General features: G+C 40.7%; 1 protein-coding gene across 11 annotated transcripts in view; it reads left to right on the top strand.

Moving 5' to 3' along the window:
• Nucleotides 1-24,451, top strand: part of ARHGAP17 (Rho GTPase activating protein 17) — a 137,898-nt gene that overhangs the window by 42,588 nt on the left and 70,859 nt on the right. For all 11 annotated transcript variants that reach the window (XR_011965929.1, XR_011965939.1, XR_011965920.1 and 8 more), the window contains exon 2: nucleotides 21,023-21,062. Coding sequence is in view for 6 of the 11 variants with exons in the window: in XM_072603922.1 (XP_072460023.1) it covers nucleotides 21,023-21,062 (40 nt within the window). In the remaining 5 variants the exon portion in view is untranslated. The remainder of the gene's footprint in view (nucleotides 1-21,022; nucleotides 21,063-24,451) is intronic.

A 24,451-nucleotide genomic window follows, 5' to 3' on the forward strand; every position in this document is an offset into this window, starting at 1 on the left:
GCAGTCAAATGAAGCCTTGGAGGGCCCACGTCCAAAAATATGCATCTCTGTTCCTTATTTTTTAGAAAGTGTCTTTTCCTTTAAAAATGTTTTTATGTTTTATTGCCTTCCCTTCCAAATACAACATCATGAAGTATGCTAGAGCAGAGTAAGCTAACAAACAGATCGGGGCTGCTTGCATCTGTGCATCATGCTGCCTGTTGGAAAGGAGAGAGATATGTTTCATAAATTGGGATGTTAGACAGTGATTTCTGTTCAGGTGCAGGCTGGAACTAAATGGTCTCTGAAGCCCTTTCCAGCTCAAATCTTGATACGTTTGTAAGTTAAATCAAAAGGCAAGAAGTAACGTTGGTTTTTAGAATTCTGTTAATAATGTAGGGAGAAGGATTATTGTAATTCAGTGTTCCATACCTGTCGTCCTCCACCTTGTCCAAGGGAAGGCTCATTTCCTCTAGGTGAAGCAGTAGGTAAGAGCACCCAAACGAGAGTCAGGGAGACCTGAGTTCAAAGGTGGTCCGAGGCATTAGCTGTGTGACCCTGGGCGAGTTACTTAACGCTATTTGCCTCTGCTTCCTCATCTGTAAAATGGGGACAGTATCTTTGCAAAGGAAACCACGAAAAGGGGTCATGAACAGTTGCACAACTGAAATGCTTGAACAGCCACAATTCTTTGTAGTCTTACCTGACTTACCTGCACCTGGGAGGGGCCAGCTTGATTCTTAGATTCCTAGAATCTTACTAGAATTGGAAGAAGCCTCAAGGGTCTCTTAATCAAACCTTGTATCTCCGTAGGAATTACCTTTATAATATCCTCTACCAGGGGCCAGCCTGTCTCGGCTTAAAGTCTTTTTATTCTTTTTAATATTAAATTTTAGTGATGTCTTTTGTTTGTTTTTTACCTCACCAGAGTGTTTCCCAGTATACCTTCTCCCTTCCGGAGAGCTCTTCCATAGAGGAGAATCAGTACACTTGGAGAGCCATTCCATAGAGGAGAATCAGTACACCTGAGAAGTCTGAAAATACATAGCTTGTTTCCTTCCATTGCAACCTTTTCTTAATGACTACCTGTTAAATTCTTAATTTAAGAATTAACTTGAAGTCAGTTTCCTTAAAACTTTTACCTATTAGTTTAAAATGATCTTACAGATCATTTCATTTTAACTCTTTCCACCGTGAAGTGGGTAAAAGTAAAAGAGTCCCTGAAAGAGCCACTGACCAGAGGCGTTTGTTCTTTAGGGGGATTTGAAGGCCATTCTTCATTATAACTTGAAAGGTCAAATAAAGTTCCTTTAAGGATTTTTTAATTCCTTAGGAGTCTGTATTTTAATAAAAGTTTTATTTATTCTCTATTGGTACTACTCTCCCTCCCCCTGAGAAAACACATGCTCACATCCATCCACAGGCATGCCAGCCAGCAGGGGCATCTCTGCCCCTATAGCCCTAATTCTGCACCTGCAGTCCACCACTTCTCTGGAAAAAGAAGGCCTATTTCATCAGTAGTCCTTTGGAAGAGGTTATTTGTTCGTTACATTGATAATAATGATAGCTAACATGAACACAACCCCCCTTAGTGTGTGCCAGATACTGTGCTGAGTGCTTTACAATCATTTAATTTCATCCTCACAGCCACTCTCTGGGTGTTCTTATAATCCCCATTTCACACAGGAGAAAACTAAGGCAAACAAGTGAGGTGACTTGCCTAAGGTCACATAGCTAGAAAGTGCCTGAGGCTGTATTTGAACTGCATTCTCACTGATTCCAGGCTCTCAGAGTTATGATGTCCTTCAGCGGTCAGGCTGTGTGTCTTTGTGGAAAGGAGCATTTGTTGTCAGAAGGTTTAGGTTGGACTCCTCACTCTTGCCATTGATCAGTTAAATGATTTTTCTAAGCTTTAACTTCCTCATTTATAAGATGAGGTCAGTTGTACCTTTACAACAGAGCTGTTCATATAACTCTTTATAAAAGTGTAAAGGGCTATTTTTCTTAGCTTTTAGTTTTCTTGAGCAAATAAAGCATTGACAGGGTAGTTTTAAAATATTTATTCAAACTTGTACATTTTCTTTTTTAAGAATTTGAAATTTTTTCTTTTCTGTTATCAACTACTTGCATATCAACAAACATGAATATGCCAATGTACAAAGAACATACAAAAGGATTTTATATGGAACTGAACCTGTCATTTTTTTTAGAGTATCTTTCATACTTAAATTGTAGCAGCAAAACTGCCATGGTTGTTTGTGTCTCCTTCTCAACTTGCTTCTTTTCTCTGTATTTTACAAAATGTTTCATCAGTAAGTCTTTTTTTTTTCTTTTGACTCACCTTTCTTCTCTAAATAGGAACCCTCCTGTATAATGAATATTCAAACACAACAAATTCACCCCTTACCCATGTCTGAAAATGTATCTAAGCCATCACCTTTCTGCTCAGAAAGGGGAAACATGCTTCAGTAATAGTCTCCTAAAGTCACAGGTCACAGGGTCATAGATTTAGAGGTAGAAGGAACTTTAGAAGTCCTCAGGCCCCACTCCCTCCCATTTTATAGATAAGGAAGCTGCAGCACAAGTAGGTTAAGTGACTTGTGCAGGGTCACACATCTAGTAGGTGTCTGAGGAAGGATACAAGCCAGGCCTTCATGACTCCCAAGTCCACTACTTTGGTCGTTGTATTGATCAGAGCTGCTTTCCACACCCTGTTCTCTTTTTATCTTCGTCACTTCATACAGGTCTCAGGTTTCTCTGAATCCTTCCCTTTAGTAATTTTTTATGGTGCAGCAGTACTCTATTAACATTTTATGTGCCATAATTTGTTCAATTAATCCCCATTTGATAGGCTCCCACTTTGTTTCTAGTTCTTTGCCATTGTAAAAGTTATGCCTCTAAATATTTTTGCGCACATGGGCTCTTTCCCTCTCTCTTTGGGGTATATGCTTAGAAGGGATATGGCTGGGTCAAAAGGCATGTTCATTTCAGTGACTTTTTAAATATAAGTCTGCATTGCTTTCCTGAATGTTTGGGCCTAATGGTTTGTGCTCCCCCAGCACTTTGTCCGTGTGCCTGCCTCTCTGCAGCCCTGCCAGCAATGGCCACTTTCTCTTTTATTATCTTTGCCAGTTTCAGAGTTGTCTTTATTGTATTTCTCATATTATTAGTGTTTTGGTACATTTTTCAGGGTGGTTGTTGATAGCTTGCTCGTCTTTGGAAAACTGTTTGTGTCCTTTGTCCATGTTTCTGTCTGTTCGAGAATAGGTCTTATATATTTGTATCAATTCTCAAGGTATCTTGGATATCAGGCCTTTGTCAGAGAAACTTAGTGCAACTCCCCCCCACCCTTTTAACTCTTTGTCTTTTAATTCAAGCTGGATTTATTTTGCTAGTACATAAACCTTTCAGTATACATTTTTATAACATTTTTTGCTGAGACATTTTCGGTTTCAGAAATTGCCATTCAGAAAAATTTTAAAATGGCTTCTTAACATTTTATAAATGACTTGCTTCTTTGTGGAAAAAGGTGTTTCCTGGAATCTGTTTCCTGGTTGAAAATCCTTTCCATGAGGAGTGCCCAAACCATGACAAGCCTGTCGCTAGCATAGTTGGCGGTTCAACTCTGCTATAAAGTGTGTGCTGGAGACACTAGTCATGTTGGCAACAGCCAGTGAGGTTTCTTTTAATGAAAGAAACAGCAGAAGCCGGGAAATGATTTGACTGAAGGGTGTTTGTGAGGAAAGTGCTTTAAAGCATTATAGAAATGGGAGTTGTCGTCATCACCATCGTCACCTGACTGCAGTTTGTCAGCTGTGACAGTTTCATCTTGGATTTTGTGTGGACAACAAATTATTTGCTTGTCGGTGGTGTTTAAAATCCCAGATGTTAAAGTCTTGTTTTTCACACATTCAGGAAAAAAAAAAAGAGCAAAACCTTTCCATCCCTTAAGCACTCTTATGTGACTAACACTTGGGATGCCAGGTACATGAGTCAGTGGTTTCCACGTTCAATCTGAACAATCACTTGTTCTCTTGTAAAGGTCTTCCAAATTCCAGTTTGTACACAGCAGGACTGAATTCGCATGCTTCTTCCTAATGGAAGAGTTTCCTCTTGAAGATAGATTTTGCGTAATTGCTGAGTACCCTCCGTAAGGCAGCACCTGGGAGGGTGAAATTCAAAGTCCATCTCTTCTGGTGCTGGCTGTATGATCAAGGACAAGTCACCTAGCCTCTTCCTCCCAGGGCCTGGGATGCTTCCTTTCCTCTTCTCTGCCTCTAGTACCCTTAGCTCCTCAGGTGCCACTTTGCACCAGGTGCCTTTTTTGTACCCCCTAGTTGCCTCTGCTTTCTTTCCTCAAATCATGTTGTAGTTATCTGTTTAAATGTTTGATCCTTTCAGTAGACTACAGATTCTCGGAGAGCAGAGACAGCCTGCTTGCCTTTGATTTTGTGTTTTGTGCCTTACACAACAGTGTTCTGCATGTGAGAGGTGTTTTTAAAATGGTGGTGAGTACTCCATCAGTTGATCAAAAAGCATTTATTAGGCACCTGCCATATATAAGAAGCAGCTAGATGGCTCGGTGGATAGAGCTCTGGAACTGGGGTCAGGAAAACCTGAGTTCAAATCTATCCTCAGACACTTACTAGCTGTGTAACTTTGGGCAGATCAGTTAATCTCTGTTGCCTAGGAGGCAGCTAAGTGACTCGTGGATGGAGTGCTGGACCTGGAGTCAGGAAGACCCAAGTTCAAATCCATCCTCAAACACTTACTAGCTGTGTGATGCTTGGAAAGTCACTTGATCTTGTTTTGCCTTAATTCACTGGAGAAGAAAATGGCAAACCACACTAGTATCTTTGCCAAGAGAACCTCATGGACAGTGTAGTCCATGGGGGTCGCAGAGAGTCAGACATGACTGAGCAGCAACCCTGTGCAAGGCACTGGACTAGGATTTCATTATACAGGTATACGATATACAGCAGCAAAAATGAAACAATCCCTGCACGTGTCCCGACGAGTCAATACAGAAGAGAAGCAAGGCATTTCAGAGGGGCGGGGAGTGGGGCTCTGCGCTTCATGGCTGCTATGAGAGTCATGTCTATAAAGCACTTGACAGACCTTCAGGTGCTGTCTGAATGGCAGTTACTCTCAGTCTAGCAGGAGAGGTTGTTTTGTTCGGTCTCTCTGAAGAGTCACAGAATTACAGAGCAAGAGTAAGCCTTAGAAATAGGAAAGTCAGAGCTGACAAGAGCTGTAGAGTGTACGCATGCAGCCCTGCCCCTCCGCAGCGCACAGAGGGGCCAGGCAGCTTACCCAGGGTTTCACCGATGGTAGTGAGAACTCCCAGTCATGCATCCCTTCACTCACGTCACTCTAGCTTATGCTTTGTCAGCCACTTCTAGGACTCGGATGAAATCGTTAAAGGCATTTAAATGGTACCCTATCTGATAAGCACTGGATTGAAGTTGGAAGACTGATTTTCAGGTTCTAGCTCTTGACACTAACTTGTGGAATGTAGGGAAAATCACTTTGCCTCTCTGGGACTTTGCCTCGTCTATTGAATTGGAAAGATAATATCCTCGTAATCATCAGGTTTTTGTGAAGTAATACTTTAAAGAACTTAGAGACCCGTGAGGTGCCGTCATCATCATCATCGTCATCATCATATCTGAACGAAGTCAATACTTGGCTAAAAGATGACCCTAAACTGAGATTCTCTTATGTTTGGGAAATTGCTGCAACTTAAAATAGCCATCTGATCTTTTGACCCATTGTCTCTGTTCTTACCATTTATGTAGCCCTGCCAAAGGTCCCCAGCCCAGTCATGGGTAGGTCTTGGCCAGTTCTCTAGATTTAGATTTAACCCCTGACTCATTTGATTTTGGAATGTACAAAGCTGGCTTGGGAAAGCTGCAGGCAGCTAAGCAATGTTTATGGAGTAGAAGGAAGGTGGGTAGTCTCAAAGTACAAATTGCCCTTAGCACAGTTAAAACTGATCCATAAAACATTGGAAATCAGTATTTCTGACCTCCATCCACTCCCCAAGATACATTTTAGGCATGTATACATGTTTATTGAGTACCCATTTGTGATAAGGCATTTTGATAGATTGTGAGGCCAGGTACTTAGGTTCCCAAAGATTCAGCCCTGACCAGAAGGACCTTCTAGACCCCTGGGGGAGGATAAAAAGGGTAGGGAAAGATAAGCTGATCAATAACTTTTGTATCTTGATTGTGTGGATTTGAACAATTTACCTGATCCCCAGGGGCCACATTTTCCTCTTCTGAAAAATGGAGTTGGACTAGATCAGGAGTTGGCAAATTACAGTCTGTAAGCTAAGAAAGATTTTTACATTTTTAATTACATTTTATTGAAAAATGTAAAAGCCACTCTTAGCTTATAGGTCAGACAAAAGCAAACATAACTAACTCCTGGAGTAGATGATCTCTAAAGCACCTTCTGACTCCAGGATTTCATATTCCTCTTAGAGTGTGAAGGTGAAGAGCAGTGAGAAGTAGAAATAAAGAGCACTGGGAATCAGGTGAAGGAGGCAGCCAGCATCTCCACTTGTGCTTGGAGAAACAAGGGCTGGAGAGATGAACTCATTTAAAAATGGTTTCTAGGCAATACTCACAATGTTGATTTTTCAAGTTAACCAAGTTTCTCTCTCTCTCTCTCTCTCTCTCTCTCTCTCTCTCTCTCTCTCTCTCTCTCTCTCTCTCTCTCTCTGTCTCTTTCTCTCTTTTTCTTTCTTCCCCCCTTACCCCCAAGCTTCATAATCTTAAAACTTGCTGCATTAAGGATTTGGGGACATCCTATGTCCCTGTGTTTGTTTGTGTGTGTATTTTGTTTAATTGTACAAAGATCTATTTGTACCACAAGACAGCTTGTTGAGTTGGAAAGAGTCCGTGGTTCAAATCCTACCTTTGTAACTTTGGGCAAGTCATTGGAGGTCTAGACCTCAATTTCCTCCTCTATGGAATGAGCACTAAATGACCTTTGATGTTCCTTTCATTTATAATTTATGATCATAGAGCCTTCCTTTTATACCATAAAACAGCCTGTCAGGTTCAGTCTGTGGCAGCAAGCACAGTAACACTAAAGCCACACTATGAACTTTGCACTTTGCAGAGAGGCAAAATAATAATGCAGCAAAATGTTACATTACCGTAAGGGGAAAACCAAGACTTTGCCCAAAAGCTATGGACAGAAAACTTTAGAGAGCAAATAATTTAGAGTTGTAGGTTTGGAACTCCAGTTTTTTCAGACTCATCTGGCTCCGAAGCTAGCCTCCGTAACACCGTGGACAAGTTGCTTCACTTTACCATGTCTGTTTTCTCACATTAAATTGGGATGAAAATGTACCCTAAGCATTTTCTATACATAAAGTACTAAGCAAGGATTCTAAGTTACTTTACATATGTAAATCCTGGCTGTCTTACCTACTACCTGAAAGACCTCTGGCAAATCACCTAATCTGGTTGGGCCTCAGTTTCCTCATTTATAAAATGAGGGCATTGGACTAAATGACCTGTGAGATCCTTCTAGCTCTAATTTGGTGATCTCAGATGATCTTAGATCAGGATGGGGAACCTGTCGCCTCAAGACCATAATGTGGGCTTCTTAGATCCTTGGGTGGAACCTTTGACTTAAGTCCAAATTTTACGGAACAGATCTTTTTATTAAGGGGGTTTGTTTTGTGAAGTTCAGATTCAGTCAAAGAGCCACACTTGAGGACCTAGAGGGCCACATGTGGTTCCCCAGCCTGTCTTAGGTTCTTTCTAAACTCTTTAGCAGTCCTGTGTCCAATGATTGTATATACATCAGATTCAGTGCATTTGGAGCCGGTTCATTTTATTTTGCTCATACCACTTGTTAGGAAGGCCTCCGTGATGTTGAATTGAAATGTGTCTCTGCCTATGAGTTCTCCCCTTTGATCCTCACATGCCCTCTAGAGCACAGCTGGCAAGTGTAATCCCTCTTCCCCCTAAGTCTTCTCTTCTTCAGACAAATCCTCTTGTGCACCTCCAGCTTTGCCTCTTGTGGGATGGTCTTTCTCTTCTCACTTCCCCGGCCAGATGGACTCTTGCTTGTCAGTACTCAGATGCAGTTGGGCAGCAGCAGAGCACGGCAGGCCATGATCACCTCTGTTACTCTAAACATTCTTTTAATGCAGCACAAAAATCACTCCGCTTTTTCAGCTCTCTCCACACTTGGGATGCATCGAGCTTGAGTCCACTAAAATACTCAGTTTTCTTTTCCCCCTTCTCTGGCAGTTCCATATCACAAAATGTATGACTGTTTCAGGCCCTTCTTCCCTTTGCCCCCTTGGACAAGTGGCTCTTTAGACCCTTCCCTTCAGATAAGCACAGGGTCACGACCAGAATCCGGCCAGCCCCTTTCAGAAAGCTTTCTTCCTCCCCTGGGCTTTCTTTCTTTCACATCTCTCCATGTAACCAGCTGAGCTGTCAAGTTGTTATTTCTGCTATTGCAAAAGTCTCCCCTCTGCTGTGAGTGGTGCCTCTGGCCCTGTCCAGAGAACTCACTTTGCCTGGCTTTTCCTTTCCTTCGCAATGCTGACTTTGTGGCTGGCTTTCTTTTCAGTTCAGTGGTTTCATTTCCCATCCTTGCCGGCTGCTTCTGTGTTCTTTAAGTCATGGTGGTGGATACAGTTGATGGTGGTGGATACAGTGGATACAGACTTGAAATATTCTCTAGAAGAGAATATTTCCTCTATACTGAGGAGAGGAAAGAAAAGAATGCCTTTTGTTTTTTTCAATTGTTGAAGGAGTAGTTACTCTCTACATGTAAGGGACTAAGTTATTTAAAGATCCACTGATCCACTTGGGAGGCAGCATGATAGGGTAGAACAAAGACTATAGAGATGATTCTTGTTCAAGTCTCAGTTCATCCACTAGGATTGTAGGATTTAGGGGTTTGAAGGAATCCTGGAAGTTCCACGAGTCCAGTTCTCTCATTTGATAGACAAGGAAACCAAGAGGTAAAGTGACTTGCCCCAGTGGGGTTCAAACAAAGTCTTCTGACCTAGTACTTCTCACCGGTTTAGTGACTCTGTTTCTTCATCTGTAAAATGGGGATAGTAATGCAGAGTTATTGTTCATTTTTGCATAGTTGTAGATCTGCTGCCTGTCACCAGAGTCAGAAATCCTAAGCCTTGGCATTGTTAGAGTTTGATTGCTCATGCTAAGGACTTGGTCACATTTCCTAGAATTGCACGGGCCTCCAGGATCGTGACTGTGGCTGAAGTTGAAGGTTATAAATTTCTTCTGCTTGGCTTCCACCAAAAAATAATTTTTCTTTATAGAAAGCACAGATCCCAACAAATCGTACCTGCAACCTGAAGGAAAGGTTAAATGTCAGAAATGCCTTCTTCTGAATTCCTCTTCCACATCCACCCCCAGAAGTCTACCCAGAGTGGTTTCAGTCTCTGAATTGGCGTTCACAAAGCTGTAATCCAGTCACTTTTTTCTTAATCCTATCAGATATTAGTCTTGGGGGACGATCATGTTTGTAACACACTTTGTAAGCCTTCAGAGGGGCCATACAGAAACGCTAGCTGTTGATATTGCTGTTACAATGATCGTCTCCAGCCTTGGTCTTCCTCTGGAAGGTGTGTGAGGTCCTGTCTCCTGGGCTGACTGCAGCACTCTCTTTCTACCCCTCACTCACCCTACTGGACTCCTCTGGCCTTTGTACTTTTCAAGAGAGTCAGCTTTGAAGCCTGGAAGGTCTGGATTTAAGTCCTCCCTCTGATACTTACTGGCTGTGTGATCCTGGGGAGGTCCCTTGATCTCTCATTGTAAGGCTCAGTTATAAAGGCAGTAGTGACCTGTATTAGTAGAAGGAGTTTAATCCTGGGGGAGCTCCCTCTATGGATGAGAACCCAGGTTCAGTTACTGTCCTGTCCAGTGATAAGTATTCCTAGACAAGGAAGTTTCTTTGGTTTTTGGTCGGGACTTTTGGTTTCATTGGTGTAGGGAATGCCAGGTGAGGAAACCCTTTCCAACTTACAGACTTCGAGAGTTTCCTGGGGTCTTTGAGAAGTTTAAGTAACTTGCCCAGAGCCACTCAACTAGTGTGTGTCGGAGGCTAGATTGGGGCCTTGGCCTTCTGGATCTCTGAAGCTGCTTTTCCATCTACCATGCCACATTGTTGCTTCTTACTTGGAAATCTGTTCCCTAGAAAGAGCTTCAGTAAATGAGAGATGCAGAAAACCTTAAAGACATCTAATCAAACCCCTCTTCCCCAAATCAGCAGAAGAGGAAGCTGTGGTGCAGGAAAAGTGGAATTCACTGCACTGTTCTCAGGGATGAGGCTGCTGGGTCTGAGGTTACAGCAACCAAGGCTGTAGGCCCTGATGTGAATTTCTGGATTAAGGCTTTTAAAAATTCCCCAATTTGTGTTGCCACTGGAGACAGTGTTTTTAATATGCCCATTTCCATGCAGTTTTGGCCACATATCAGTTAATGAATGTTTATAGAATTGAATTAAATTTTTTATGATATTTATTTATTTCCACCTTAATGGATGGGCAGTGCTCATCCTGGTTGTTTTTTAGCCGTTGGGCTTATTGATTGTTAGTGAAGTTCAGTATTTTGCCCAGTGTTTTTTATTTGCATTCTATCTTCCACAAAGATGCCTATTCTCTGGTGTAGTGGACAGGCAATCAGAGGACCTACCTCTAATACCAGTTCCTTATGTGACTTCAGACATAGGCCTCAGGATGGTATCATAGAAAGCACAGTGGACTTGAATTCAGGAAGCTTCAGTTTGAATTCCAACACTAACTCTTAGTAGAATTGTGACTTTGAGCAAGTCACTTAACTTCACAGATCCTTGTTCTCCTAAGCTGTAAAATGGGGAGAAGTGTTTAGACTGGTGATTTTTGACAAAAGTGTTAAACCTTCAAACACTGTGTAAAATCAGATTTGTCTAGAAATGGTCTGAGGACAAGTCACTATCTTGCTCATGTTTTTCATGCTCTCTGGAACATGTTTAGGTGATGTTATAGTGAATAAAATTGCTATTTTTGTAGCTGAATAAGTGTTTTGAGATGTAAATTGAAAAGCATCTTTGAGACAGGACAGTGGGGATGACATGTACCTTATCTTGTTTTCATATAGTTTTAATGTTTTCTGCTCTATATTCGAAAACTCCTCCTCATGTTGAGGGTTTAGTATGACCACAGCTATGAAAACCAGTACTCTTAAATTTTTGTCAATTTTATAAATTCTTACAAATTTATATTTATTTTTTAAAAATTATTTTATTTGTTTTCAGTGTTCTACAGTCACTTCCATATATGTCAGATTTTTTTCCCCCTCCCTTCCCACTCTCTCCCCAAGAGGGCATGCAGTCTTATATGGGTTCTACACATACATTCCTATTAAATACATTTTCACCTTAGTCATGTTGAATAGAAGAATTAAAATGAGTGGGAGAAACCATGAAATAAAACATAATATGAAAGAAAATGGTCTGCTTCATTCTGCGATCCAGTTTCATAGTTCTTTCTCTGGATTTGGAAGGTGTTCTGCCTCAAAAGTCCATTGGGAATTTTTTAGGTCCTTGCATTGCAGTGAAGTTCCAAGTCTACCAGAAAAATTCCTCGCACACTGTGGTTGTTGCTGTGTACAAAGGTCTCCTGGTTCTGGTCCTTTCACACATTATCAGTTCATATAAGTCTTTCCAGGCCTCTCTGAAGTCTTCCTGTTCATCATTTCTTATAGCAAAATAGTATTCCACTCCATGCATTTGCCACAACTTGTTCAGCCATTCCCCAGTTGATGGGCATCCCCTTCTCCAGTTCTTGACCACCACAAAGCATGCTGCTATAAATATTTTTGTATATGTGGAACCTTTTCCCATTTTTGTGATCTCTTTGGGTTACAGTCCTAGAATGATATTGCTGGGTCAAAGGGTATGCACATTTTTGCAGCCCTTGGGCATAGTTCCAAATTGTTCTCCAGAATGGTTGGAGCTGCTCACAGGTCCACCAACAATGAGTTAGTGTTCCAGCTCTCCCACATCTTCTCCTATTTATCATCTTCCTGTTTTGTCATGTTAGCCAGTCTGATAGGTGTGATATGGTATCTCAGAACTGTTTTGATTTGCACCTCTCTAATCAATAGTCATGTAGAGCATTTTCTCATATGACCATAGATAGCTTTAATTTCTTCCTCTGAAAGCTGCCTGTTCATATCCTTTGACCATTTATCAATTGGGGAATGACTTGTATTCTTGTAATTTGACTCAGTTCTTTATATATTTTATAATTGAGGCCTTTATCACAGACATTAGTTGCAAAAATTCTTTCCCAGTTTTCTGCTTCCCATCTAATCTTGGTTGCATTGGGTTTGGTTGTGCAGAAACTTTTTAATTTAATATAATCAAAATTTTCCATTTTGCACTTCATAATGCTTTCTGTCTGCTGTTTGGTCAAAAATTTCTGCATTCTCCATAAATCTGACAAATACACTATTCCTTGCTCCTCTAATTTGTTTATAGTATCAATCTTTATACCTGGATCATGTATCCATTTGAACTTTATTCTTGTGTGCAGTGTCAGACATTGGTCTATGCCCAGTTTCCGCCACACTGTTACCCAGTTTTCCCAGCAATTTTTGTCAAACAGTGAGTTCTTATCCCAGAAGTTGGGATCCTTGGGTTTATCAAACATTAGATTGCTATATTCATTTACTGTTGTGTCTTGAGTACCTAACCTATTCCACTGGGTCTACCCCTCTGTTTCTTAGCCAGTATCAAGTGGTTTTGATGATTGCTGCTTTATAATGCAATTTGAGATCTAGTAGGGCTAGGCCACCTTCCCTAGTATTTCTTTTCATTAGTTCCCTTGATATTCTGGACCTTTTAATTCTTCCAGATGAATTTTGGTATTATTTTTTTCTAGTGCTAGAAAATAATTATCTGGTAGTTTGATTGGGATGGCACTGAATAAGTAAATTAATTTAGGTAGAATTGTCATTTTTATTGTATTGGCTAAGCCTACCCATGAGGAACTGATGTTTTTCCACTTACTTAGATCTGACATTATTTGTGCAAAAAGTGTTGTGTAATTGTGTTCATATGGTCCCTGGGTTTGTTTTGGCAAGTAGACTCCCAGATATTTTATAGTGTCTTCCCTAGCTTTAAATGGGATTTCTCTTTCTATCTCTTACTGTTGGGCTTTGTTAGTAATATATTGAAATGCCGATGATTTATGTGGGTTTATTTTGTAACTTGCAATTTTGCCAGAGTTGTTTATTATTTCAAGTAGTTTTTTTACTTGATTCTCTGGGATTCTCTAAGTATATCATCATATCTTCTGCAAAGAGTGATAACTTAGTTTCTTCTTTGTCTATTCTAATTCCTTCAATTTCTTTTTCTTCTCTTATTGCTAAAGCTAACGTTTCTAGTACCACATTGAATAACAGTGGTGATAATGGGCATCCTTGTTTCATCCATGATCTTACTGGAAATGCATCTAGCCTATCCCCATTACATATAATGCTTGCTGATGGTTTTAGGTAGATACTGCTTATTATTTAATGGAAAGTTCCATTTATTCCTTTGCTTTCCAGTGTTTTCAGTAGAAATGGGTGTTGTATTTTATCAAAAGCTTTTTCTGTATTTATTGAGATAATCATGTGGTTTCTGTTATTTTTGGTGTTGATATGATCAGTAATGCTAATAGTTTTCCTAATATTGAACCATCCCTGCATTCCTGCATAAATCCTACCTGATCATAATATATTATTCTCATGATAAGTTGCTGTATTCTTTTTGCTAATATCTTATTTAAAATTTTTGCATCTATATTCATTAGAGAAATTGGTCAATAATTTTCTGTCTCTGTTTTGGCTATTCCTGGTTTAGGTATCAGAACCATATTTGTATCATAATTACAAATTTTAAATAATTTTTATTTTAAAAATTTTTCTATCTAGACACATGTGAGCAGCAGTTTGATATGTAATACTGCTACAATTCTGATACAGTTATTTTTGGTAAATTCTCGAAGCTGTTATAGTATCTTCATTTGTCATATGAAGACTTATCATGTCTTTCTAGGTAGGTAGGTAGATACCAAGATAGATTTTTTTTTTGCAACCTTCAGTAAGAGTTTGCACAATTGCTGCTATTTCATCGTGTTGTTACTAACAGTTACATGTGACACCTCGTAACCAAAGCATATCAGCACATGCAGAATCAGTCAACATGTCATTCTGCTTATTGAGGCATTAGCTTTTAGGGAGGTCGATTTTGGCAAGTTTATCCAAATGTTCGGTATCGCTTATGCTTTAAAATGGTGGGGATGATAAACCATGTTCAAAAAAAGTGATCTGTAAGAAATACAGACAGTTTTATTTTTGTAGTTTGCTATTTTCACAGGATATGGCTTGGCTTCGGGCACAGTCTCAGTCTGAAATGGACAAAGCTCCCTTTTCAGGAAATACACCTGCCTTAGCAGCATTTACTTAGAGAAATGAGAACAACAGCCTCTCTTGTCTGTTCATTGAGCTTTGGGCCAGAAATAGGGGCTCCTGCCTTCTGATCTTCCCACTGAGAACTGCAAATAGAGAACTTGTCCCTGATACTTAGGTTAATATGCATGGTTTGACAGTGTTCAGCAGCTTTGTATAACTCCATTCCCTACATGGAAACATTTTTAACATTTTCTTTTTTAATTTTGAGTTCCCAACCTTATTCTTCTGTCCCATCTCCCTCCCTCTTCCCTGAGACAGTACGCAGTCAGATACAGGTTATACCTGTGAAAACCCTGTCATTCTTTAATACTTTAAAAAACTTCCATAGGTTCCCTCTTAGGGATGCAGATTGTAGCCTCTCCATGACTTACTGGTATCTCTGCCATGAGGCGATATTGGAGAGTGAGTTGGGACAGAGGTTTATACTGTCAACAAAAGGAAAACTTGAGTTTGTTCACATTTTTCTAGATAAAATAAAATCCCTGGTTTTGAAGAGAGGTAATAGATGGAAAAATTGAATTACTGAGACACTTTTAGAGACTTCTCACATCTGTTGTGATGCTCTCTCTTACCTCCTCCTTGCAGTGTTGTGTTTGGGGAAGCAACATGATACTGTGAAAAGAAAGCTAGCTTGGGAGTTTGGATCTGGATTCAAAAGCCACCTTTGACACATGTTGTCTGGGTGGCCTTAGGGAAATCTCTCAGCCTCTGGTTCTTGAATTTCATCATCTTTGAATTGAGGTGGTTAGACTAGATGAACTTGGGGGTCCCTTTCAGCTCTAGAACTATGAGGCACAGATCAAATTTGTACTCTTGTAGTCAGTAGAATTGGGAGTCATAAATTCACCCTACAGCCTGTGGTTGACCTACCTTGTACTCCTTCTCTTAGAGGGCTAAGGACTTTTGTTTTTGTTTTGTGCTACCCTTTTTTCTCTCCCTTTTATTTCTTTGTCCTCCTTTCTCTTCCCTTTCCCATGTACTCTTAAGCTTTGGTGCTGACAGAAACACTGAAAATGACCTTGAAGGTTTTCTAGCCTAACCCATCCCTGCTGAGGATCTTTTGTCGCATGTTTGACAAGTGGTCATCTCATCTTCCCTTAAAATCAGTCAAGAAGAGTGGCACAGTGGAAAGTACATTGGCTATGGAGGCAGAAGACCTGGATTCAAATCTTACCTTTGATTCATACAACTTGTGTGATTTTTGGGTAAGTCACTTAGCCTCCCTAGGTCTCAGTTTCCTCATCTATAAAATGAGTGGGTTGGAATAAATGGTCTTCAGAACCTTTTCAGCCCACTATCTGTGATCTAGTCACAGAGAATGAATTCACTACATAGAAAGACAGTTAGGTAGTGGGGCTTGGTACAGTCCCTTTACACTGCTGAAATACTTTTGATGAGTAAAGCTTCTCATCAGAATATGGGCAGCCCTTAAATGTACTTCTGGGAACAGCACAACCAAGCCAGCTCTAAAGACCAGTTCTTCTTTTCTTAAACTTTCAGAAAATCCCTCAGACCCTTTGCTCATTTCCTCCTAAGCCCATGCAGTTCAGTGGTGTACAGCCATCACCATCCAGTCCCCCAGCCTTGCAGGACTTCCCCGAATTGCTGTCATATGACTGGTCTGAAACACATATTGGTTTCCTCGTGATAGGCCACCATTGTCTCTGTTTATTTCCTTTACTTTCATGCCTCAGATATACAAGCAGTGACCAAGTTGTGTTGCTTATAGCATCACAAGATGTTCCGTTTAGATCTTGAAGGAAGATCCTTTTAGATCTAGGGACCATCTGGTTCAACCCCCTTGTTTGACATATGAGGAAACTGAGGTACAGAGAGGCTAAATGACTTGTTTATGTCACAGAACTACCAAGTGTCCAAGGTGGGATTCAAACCCAGATTTTCCTGATTCCAGGTTCAGTGCCTCCTTTCCATACCATGTCCTGTCATATTCGATGTCGCTTCTGCCTCTGCTGTCTCTCCATCCCATCCTCTCCAGTTCCATTTTTACCATCCTAGTACAGGCCCTCATTACTGTCTGCCTGTCTTGTTTTGTGACATTCTTGAGTAGGGGTCATGGTAATCTTATGTAATTTCAACTTTTAATATGAGCTCACTGATATTATTTAGTAGTCTCCCAACAGGTGTTCCAGTTTTCACACATGTGCCAGACTTCCTTCCTAGGTTGTTAAGTCTCTACTAAGAAGGCTCCAGTGACTTCCTGTGGCCTGCCAAATGAATTTCAGACTACTTAGTCTAGCCTTCCAGACCCGCCACCACCTGGCTTTACCTGCTCTGTATAGTTTACTCTCTTACTCATCCCTTGCGCACTCATTAAACTCCAGCCAAGCAGGTCTCTTTGCCATCTCTTCTCCATGCCAAGTATTCTCCTGCCATTATGCCTTGGCTGCTGCTGTGCCTCATACTGGTAGTGCCATCTCATTGGGGTCCAAGCTCTCACAAATCCTACCCACTTGAAAACACACCATGTACATCCATGCCTGGGCATGATCTGTTTCTGTCACCCAATGACCAACCTACTTAGTTATATAGAACTTTTCGATGAATATATTGACTTCTCAATGACAGATTAAATCATGAATACTATAGGCTTAGAGGAGATTCTGTCTTGAGTTAGTGAAAAAAAGGTTCACCCACATCAGTGAAATCTTAAGTCCTTCAAAGGAATTGAAGTCAGGTCTAAATTGCAGCTCTGTGTGTGTGGTGTGTGTGTGTGTGTGTGTGTGCGCGCTGAGAAATAAAACAGTAGTTCAATCAGCAGTTGCAGGTAAAATGTGAGAGTATGTTTAGTTTTTTTTAAAGTGTCTTCTTTGAAATTCTCTTTCCCTTCTGACTCAAGAGATATCACATCTTTTGACTGTTTAGGGTCTAGACCAAGACCTATATTTTGTTCCTGTTAACCATAGGAATGGAACTTAAAGGTAGATCCTCATTCAATAACATCAACCCAACATCCACATGTTACACACTTAGAGTGTGCAGTCTACTATTCTGAGCACTAAAAAAGCCAGGATGATAGGTGGTCCCAAGGCACTCCCTTTAGGAGGGAGAAATGTCTCTTACGTTAATATACTACAAAAGTTAATTAGCAGTTCTGTATAGTGAGTGCACTGGGAGCAGATAAGAGAGAAATTGCTGCCCATCTGGGAGGATCAGAGAAGGCTTCATGGAGGTGGGAGCATTTGAGTTGGACATTGAAGGTTGAGCAAGTGGTCAACCTAGAAAAATGTTGGAAGATGGGAATCCTTTGCATAGAAAACTGTGGGCAAAAGGACAGAGGTAGGAAATGTGCTGATACACATCATCAGAGAATACAGAATAATTCACTCCAGGCAAACCATAGACTAAGTGAACTGGAATTGTGAGAAGAGAAAAGGCTAGCTAGGTAGTTTGGAGGTGGGTTATGGGGTCTGGAATGTCACTCTGAAGAGTCTGAATTTTAAGTGGTAGGCAACAGGGAATTGATGGTTTTTGAAGAGAGAATTAATGTAAATAGAGGTAGATTATATGAGGGAGCCAAATTTGGTGGGGTTCTGACTATGAATTGGAGGGGCACAGAGACTGGAGATGGAAAGACGTATCACTCTGCTGCATCCATTGTCATAGTGTGGTTTACTGACCCTGGGAGTCACCGAGACCCTTTTAGGGGTCCAAGAGGTAAAAATATCTTCATAATAATACTACAGTGTTGTTTGTCTCTTAAAATACTCCTCCCTTTTTCCAAGAAATATTCATATAAGGCCAGATTTTCTGCATATACTTCAACCAGAGCAACATACCACAGCTGATTCAATGCAGAAACATATGAGAATCCAGATGTCTTCTATTAAGGCACACAGATAAGCAAACTGTATAAGATATCACTCTCCTCACTAAATTTGTTTTGGAAAATGTAGTAATTTTTCATAAAAATCTTAGCTTATGCTAATATGTCATGGTTTTATTATTTTTTTGATGAACTAATAAATAACTACTTTAAAATTTTATACCTTTTAATTTCTAAAATAATAAATAGCCCACATGTACAAAAGCTCTTTGGGGTCCTCAGGAATTTTTGAGTTTAAATGGGCCTTGAGACCAAAAAGTCTGAGCACTCATAGCGCGGAGAAACGTCTGAACTAAAGTAGCAGCAATGCCCATGGGAGCGATCCGCTGGAGGAAGTAGAGCAGGAAGAAGATGTCAAGAGCAGAATTGAAGGAAGTTTGGGAGTGTGTTGATGGTGGGTGTATGTTCTCCTGGACAGGGATTGTAGAAGTGAATCTCTCAGGGCTTGTTAAGATACAAACCAGGTGCACATGCCTGGATAGAAAGGACCTCAGGATTCATTAGCTAGTCTAGTTCTTTTATTTCACAGGGGAAAATTTTAGGCCCAGAGAACTGGAATGACTTGTCCAGGGTCACACAGGAGCAAAACTGGAATTAGAACCTAGGTCCCTTGACTCCAAGTCCAACCATACTTTCTGCTCTAAAATGATGTCTTCCACTAAGTTCCTCATACTGACAGAAATAATAAATTTTTAGGTTTTTATTATGCTTTATAACTTGGAGAACAGAACCTGGAATTTTTGAGCTGGAAAGACTATCTCTTCCAACCCCTTCATGTTACAGAGGAAACCATGGTTCCTGGATAGGTGAAATGAGTTGCCCGGAGATTTCCTCAAAGCCCTTCTGCACTGTGATTTCCCTCCCTCTCCAGAGAACATTCACAAGCCTGGGGTGATTGGAGAGATTTCTTTAGAGAGAAGATTTTTCTAATACCTTTTCTCAACCATTCTCGCAGAATCACAGCATGAGAGAATTGGAAGACACCTCAGCCTCTCCTAAGTCCAACCCACAGGCCAGAAGAATCCTCTTAATGCGCATGACAGAGTTGGTGCCTCCTCCTCCTCTGAGGTCCTGCCACTCAGCACTCAGGACCTCCCATGACATGCCCTTTAGATAGCTCAGGTCTGAGTTGTCCTCTGTGCAGTTGGCACCCACTTCTCCTTTCTTGTTGACCCCTCCTGAATGGGTCCCTGCTCCAGGCTCAGGGAGAGTTGGGGTGCATGGCCCCTTTTGTGAGGTGCAAATATAATTGGGGGCACTTGATCAGATACCCAAAGCAATTAAAAAACAAGAAAGTGGAGACAGTCTCAAGCCCCAAAAGTGTATGATAAGTACAAGAGAAGTACAGAAAAGGGAGGGCTTGGCAGGGTTTGTGTCATCACAGATGGCCAAATGGAGACGTTGGGATTTGGGTGGTACCTTGACGGATAGATAGGTTTGACTTAGTGGGTGAAGGCATTCCGAGGAGAGGGAACAAAGCTCAAATGCTGTCATTTTAATTTTTTAAATGTTGATTTTTCAAACATTGTATCTGATAGCTAATGGGGTTGCTACTCCTGACCTTTAGCCAACCACTTCTCTAGGCATTGTATTTCTCCTCTGTAAACTGAGAACGATATTAGATGATTTCTGATAAGATGATAATCTTTTTGACTCTAACGTTGGTACTCCTCTGCAGCTTGAGTGACTATAGGGCTTAGTGGATAAAATGCTGGAGTTGGAGGAAGACCTGGGCTCCAATGTAGTCTTAGACACTAATAATTCTTGTTATCTAGGTGCTGAGTGCAGACTTCATTTTAAATCCTGTTATAGGCATTTTCTAGTTGTGGATGGGCCATTTAACTTTTCTGACTTCAATTTCCTCATCTGTAAAGGGGGACTGGCAACACCCACCTCAAGGTTTATTGTGAAGTTCAAATATGATGGTATATGTAAAATTCTTTGTGAAATTGAAAGTGCTATATTGAAGCCAGCTACTGCTATACTATTGGCATTCTCTGAATTGTAACATCTTGGTAAAAGCCCTGATTGTTCCATCCTTGTCACAACTCTCACAATCAGGGGCAAGTTTTTGAAGGCTGAGGTACTTGCTAGAAATTGTCTTTAAGCTGAGAAGGGTGGTGATTATGAGGAGTAAACGTTATTCTGGTTTTCTTTTTGGAGGGAAAACAGGAGAAGATTCTGGAGGAAATATGGTATTACTAGTGCTAAGTGGTTTGTATTGTGCATATATATATATATATATATATATATGTATAAAACATGGAAGGATAGTTACCTCTGCATGCCATTTGTCTATAAGTTGACCTCTTCTAGAAAAGAAATCTATAGAGGGATTTAAAGTTCAAACTTTCAGTTACATAGTGTTCCGCTCCCACCTGCCCCATGATCAGCTGCTTTTTAGGAACAGTAAAAGTTGCTCACTGTGAGGCTTCTTAAAATAATGAGGTTCCCAGTTCTGGAGGTATTTAAAAAGAGACCACTTGTAATGGATTTTTTAGAGGAGATGCTCACTTCAGGCAGGATAACTCGCTAATCCCCTCCATTCCTTCTGTGACACCAGGGATGGCTGCATTTCCTTATGCCCTGCGCCTCTTTACCCACATTGTTTGAAATCCCTCAATTGCTTGAAATTTGGGGGAGTTATGATTTTTGTTCCTATCTCTAAACTACTTTTTTCTTTTCCCCACAGAGCTGAGAAAACAGAAGTCCTTAATGAAGATCTCCTCCAGGTAACAAAATGTCACCTTTGTCTGAAATGTATTATTGAAAGGCAGCAACTCTTTGAGGTTATCTGATACCTGCAGGAATGGGATAAATGAAGCCCTGTATTCTTCCCCAAGACCGGAGAAGAGAGGGAGTATGTTTCTGAACAGGAAAGCAAAGGGACTGAGCTGAATTAGGATAAAAGAGGATCTGGATCATTGAGGTCATGTAATAGGATCAGAGGAGTTGTGAGAAGCCTACTCTGTTGTGAAGCAGAAATCCTCCACTCCAGCTGGACTTTTAGCAAGGCTTTTCCTGCTATCTTTAAAGTGTGATACAGCAAGAGTCCTGTGGGTCGCCAGTTTCACTTTTTATCCTTGCCCCGGCTGGTTCTGCTACTCTAGTGTTCTCACTCCTCCCCACTTGAAACAAACAGAATCTCTAAGTGTTACATTAGGAAGAGACCTTTAGCTCAACTCACTCATTTTAGAGATGAAGACATGGAGGCCCAAAGAGGTCAAATGACTTGTTCAGGGTCATTCAGCAAGTGAACGGCAGAGCTCAAACCCTGCCCATTTGAGTCCAGGCCGCGTGTTCATTTCCTGACTCTGCTGCTTCCTTTGCATCCTTCCTACCGTACTGAAAACATCTCACTTGAACTCATCCCAGGCTTGAGTCTTTCTGAGCATGCTGGGATGTTTTCTGTCCCCTACAGTTCTAATTTCACCCAAACATTATTATAGAATCTCAGTGTCTCAGAGTTGAAGAGACTCTGGTGTTCATATAGTTCATGTTCTACCTATTGGATGGAAGGAATCTCTCCTTCATCTGATTTCTTAGCACACTGTACTCTGCTGATGCTCCTTCCCAGTACTTTTACTCTTCAGAAGTCCATGAGTACATCAGTATATGAGTAGTTGCTTTGTTCAAAACTATTAATCAGCAGTCACCCATTTTCTGGGAATGATCCTCTCCAGATTTGATTGAGCTGGTCATGACAATAGCAACAGCCACACACTTGGCCATCTTTGGGGTTGAGTTTAATGCCTTTCCAGCTTTGTAGAGGCTGCCAGACCTCTGTGAATCATGTCATCTGCACACCACAATAAAGCATCAGAAGATGGTTTTAGGGAAGGTCTTAAGAATTGGAAGCATATTCGGATTTGTATCGTTTTTATTGGGTTTGGATATATGTTGTATTTGTGTTTGTTATTTTTCTGGTTGAAGTAGGTATTGTATTTATCGGGCATAGATAGGTGGCCCAGTGGGTAGAGTGACTGGCTTGGAGTCAGAAAGACTCATCTTCTACCTAATTCAAGTCTGGCCTCAGATACTAGCAGTGTGACCCTGGGTAAGTCACTTAACCCTGTTTGCCTCAGTTTCTTTATCTCTAAAATGAGCTGGAGAAAGAAATGGCAAACCCTTCCAGTATCTTTGCCAAGAAGACCCCAAATGGGGTTCATGAAGCTTCAGACACAATTGAAAATGACTGAACAACAAACAAAAATTATCTTCCTCCTTTAGGTTGTAAGCTCCTCAGTGGCAGGGATCAAGAAATCTATATATTTTTCTTATCTTTCTCAGCCTCTTGACTGCAAAAAATTGTATGTGTGATAGGTGTTTAATAAATGCTTCAATGAATGAAGTTTGAGCTATTCTCCATAACGTCCTGAAGGGTATTCGTCTTCTTTCTGCTCGAATTTTAAGGTTTGCTAATAAGTGTATATATAATTTATTTTCATTCCTTCCTTCACCCATTCTTCATTCTAGGAGGTCTTTTGGCAAAAAGAATGATACTGAGATTGTCCTGACTTGAGCTCTCTGTCCTTCAGTTAAAGTTGAGGAGGAAAAAAACAATGAACAAACCTGAGGAATTTCTTTCTTGTAATGAGAGAGATCTCTATAGGCGTGATACCTTAGGCAGTCAGGGTCTCAGCCTACAAGAGTTTCCCAGCTATGTCACTGCAGGCCACCACTGAATCTGACTTTCTAATTTGTACCCTGATCTTTCCTGGGTTCTCCCCAACTGTTCCCATGGAAATAATCTTCTACCTACCTCAAAGCTACCTTGCTCCCAATGACCCTTTTCATATCTTAAAAATCAGATACTTCGGCTGACACCCTTAGGGACTGCTATCCTGCCCTCCCCTCACCCCCTGTTCTGAAAGAGAGGAAAAGAAATGTAAAAAAGAGAACAACCCTTTCAAAGCTAGTTGAGTAAAATAATGTTATTTGTTTTATGGGAAAGAGGGCAGGTGATCATTTTGCAAAGCTTCAGCCTGGCATACTCGAGTATACATATTAGCACAGAAATAGTCCTTGACTCGAGAATCAGAAAACTAGGATTTGAGTTCTCATGCTTGTTTGTTAGATGTGTGCTGATATTTCCTTTGCTCTGTGGGCCTCAGGTTCCTCATACATAAAATGGAAGAAATAATACTTATACTGCCTACCACACATGTGGGGAAAGTGCTTTTTAAACACTTGAAAGTTTTAATCGTTTAATTTTGAACGAAAAAATTCTTCTCATATAGAGAGCAAGACAAAAAAATAGTATGGTGGTATATGGAATCATGAATCTCCATTTCATACCTCTCCCTATTTTTTTCTTTTCAAAAAAGTAGATAATAAGTACTACACCCTACTTTTAAAACTTGACTGCTTGTCTGTTTTTTCTTCTGTTCTCTTCTGTACATTGAAATGTTCCAATGTTCTTTTTTTGTCCTTTCGTATTACTATGGCTAACCTCTCCTCCCTGCCCCCAAAAAAATCGGAAAGGGAAAAAAAAAAACAAAACCAAATCCTTACAAATAAGCATAGTCAAACAGAATGAATCCTCTCCTAGCCATCTCAGAAATGCAGGTCTCTCTCTTCGCCTTGTGCCCATCACGTTGCCGTCAGGAGGAGGCTACGTGCTTTGTCATTCATCCTCTAGAGACTTAAGCTGATCACTGCCCAGAGTTCTGACGTCCTTCTTGGTTGTTTTTCTTTGCAGCGTTATTCCCCACGTATCGGTCGTTCCCTGGGCTCTGCTCACTTCACTCTGCATCAGTTCGTATTCCCCAGGATTCTCTGAAATCATCTCAGCATTTCTCTTGGCATTGTTATATTCCATTACATTGCTGGATCATAGTTTGGTCAGCCCTTGCTTAGTTGATTCTTGTTCTTTGCTTTTCTTTTTCCTCCTTTTTAATCCCTTTAATCAGGATCCGGTTTGGTTCGCTTCTGGCCATTCCCTCTTGACCTCCCACTTTGCATTCCTTCTTGTTCCTTGTTGGGTTTGACATAATTCTACACCAGACTCAGCATGTGTGTGTGTGTCCAAGCCTCTTGTCCATTTCAGATAAAAATAAGGTGCACCTGATGTCCCCCCAATCCTTTCCTCCATGCTTGTATACTCTTCTCATGCATTTTT

The sequence above is a fragment of the Notamacropus eugenii genome, chromosome 1 (genome assembly GCF_028372415.1).
Source record: "Notamacropus eugenii isolate mMacEug1 chromosome 1, mMacEug1.pri_v2, whole genome shotgun sequence".
Taxonomy (NCBI): domain Eukaryota; kingdom Metazoa; phylum Chordata; class Mammalia; order Diprotodontia; family Macropodidae; genus Notamacropus; species Notamacropus eugenii.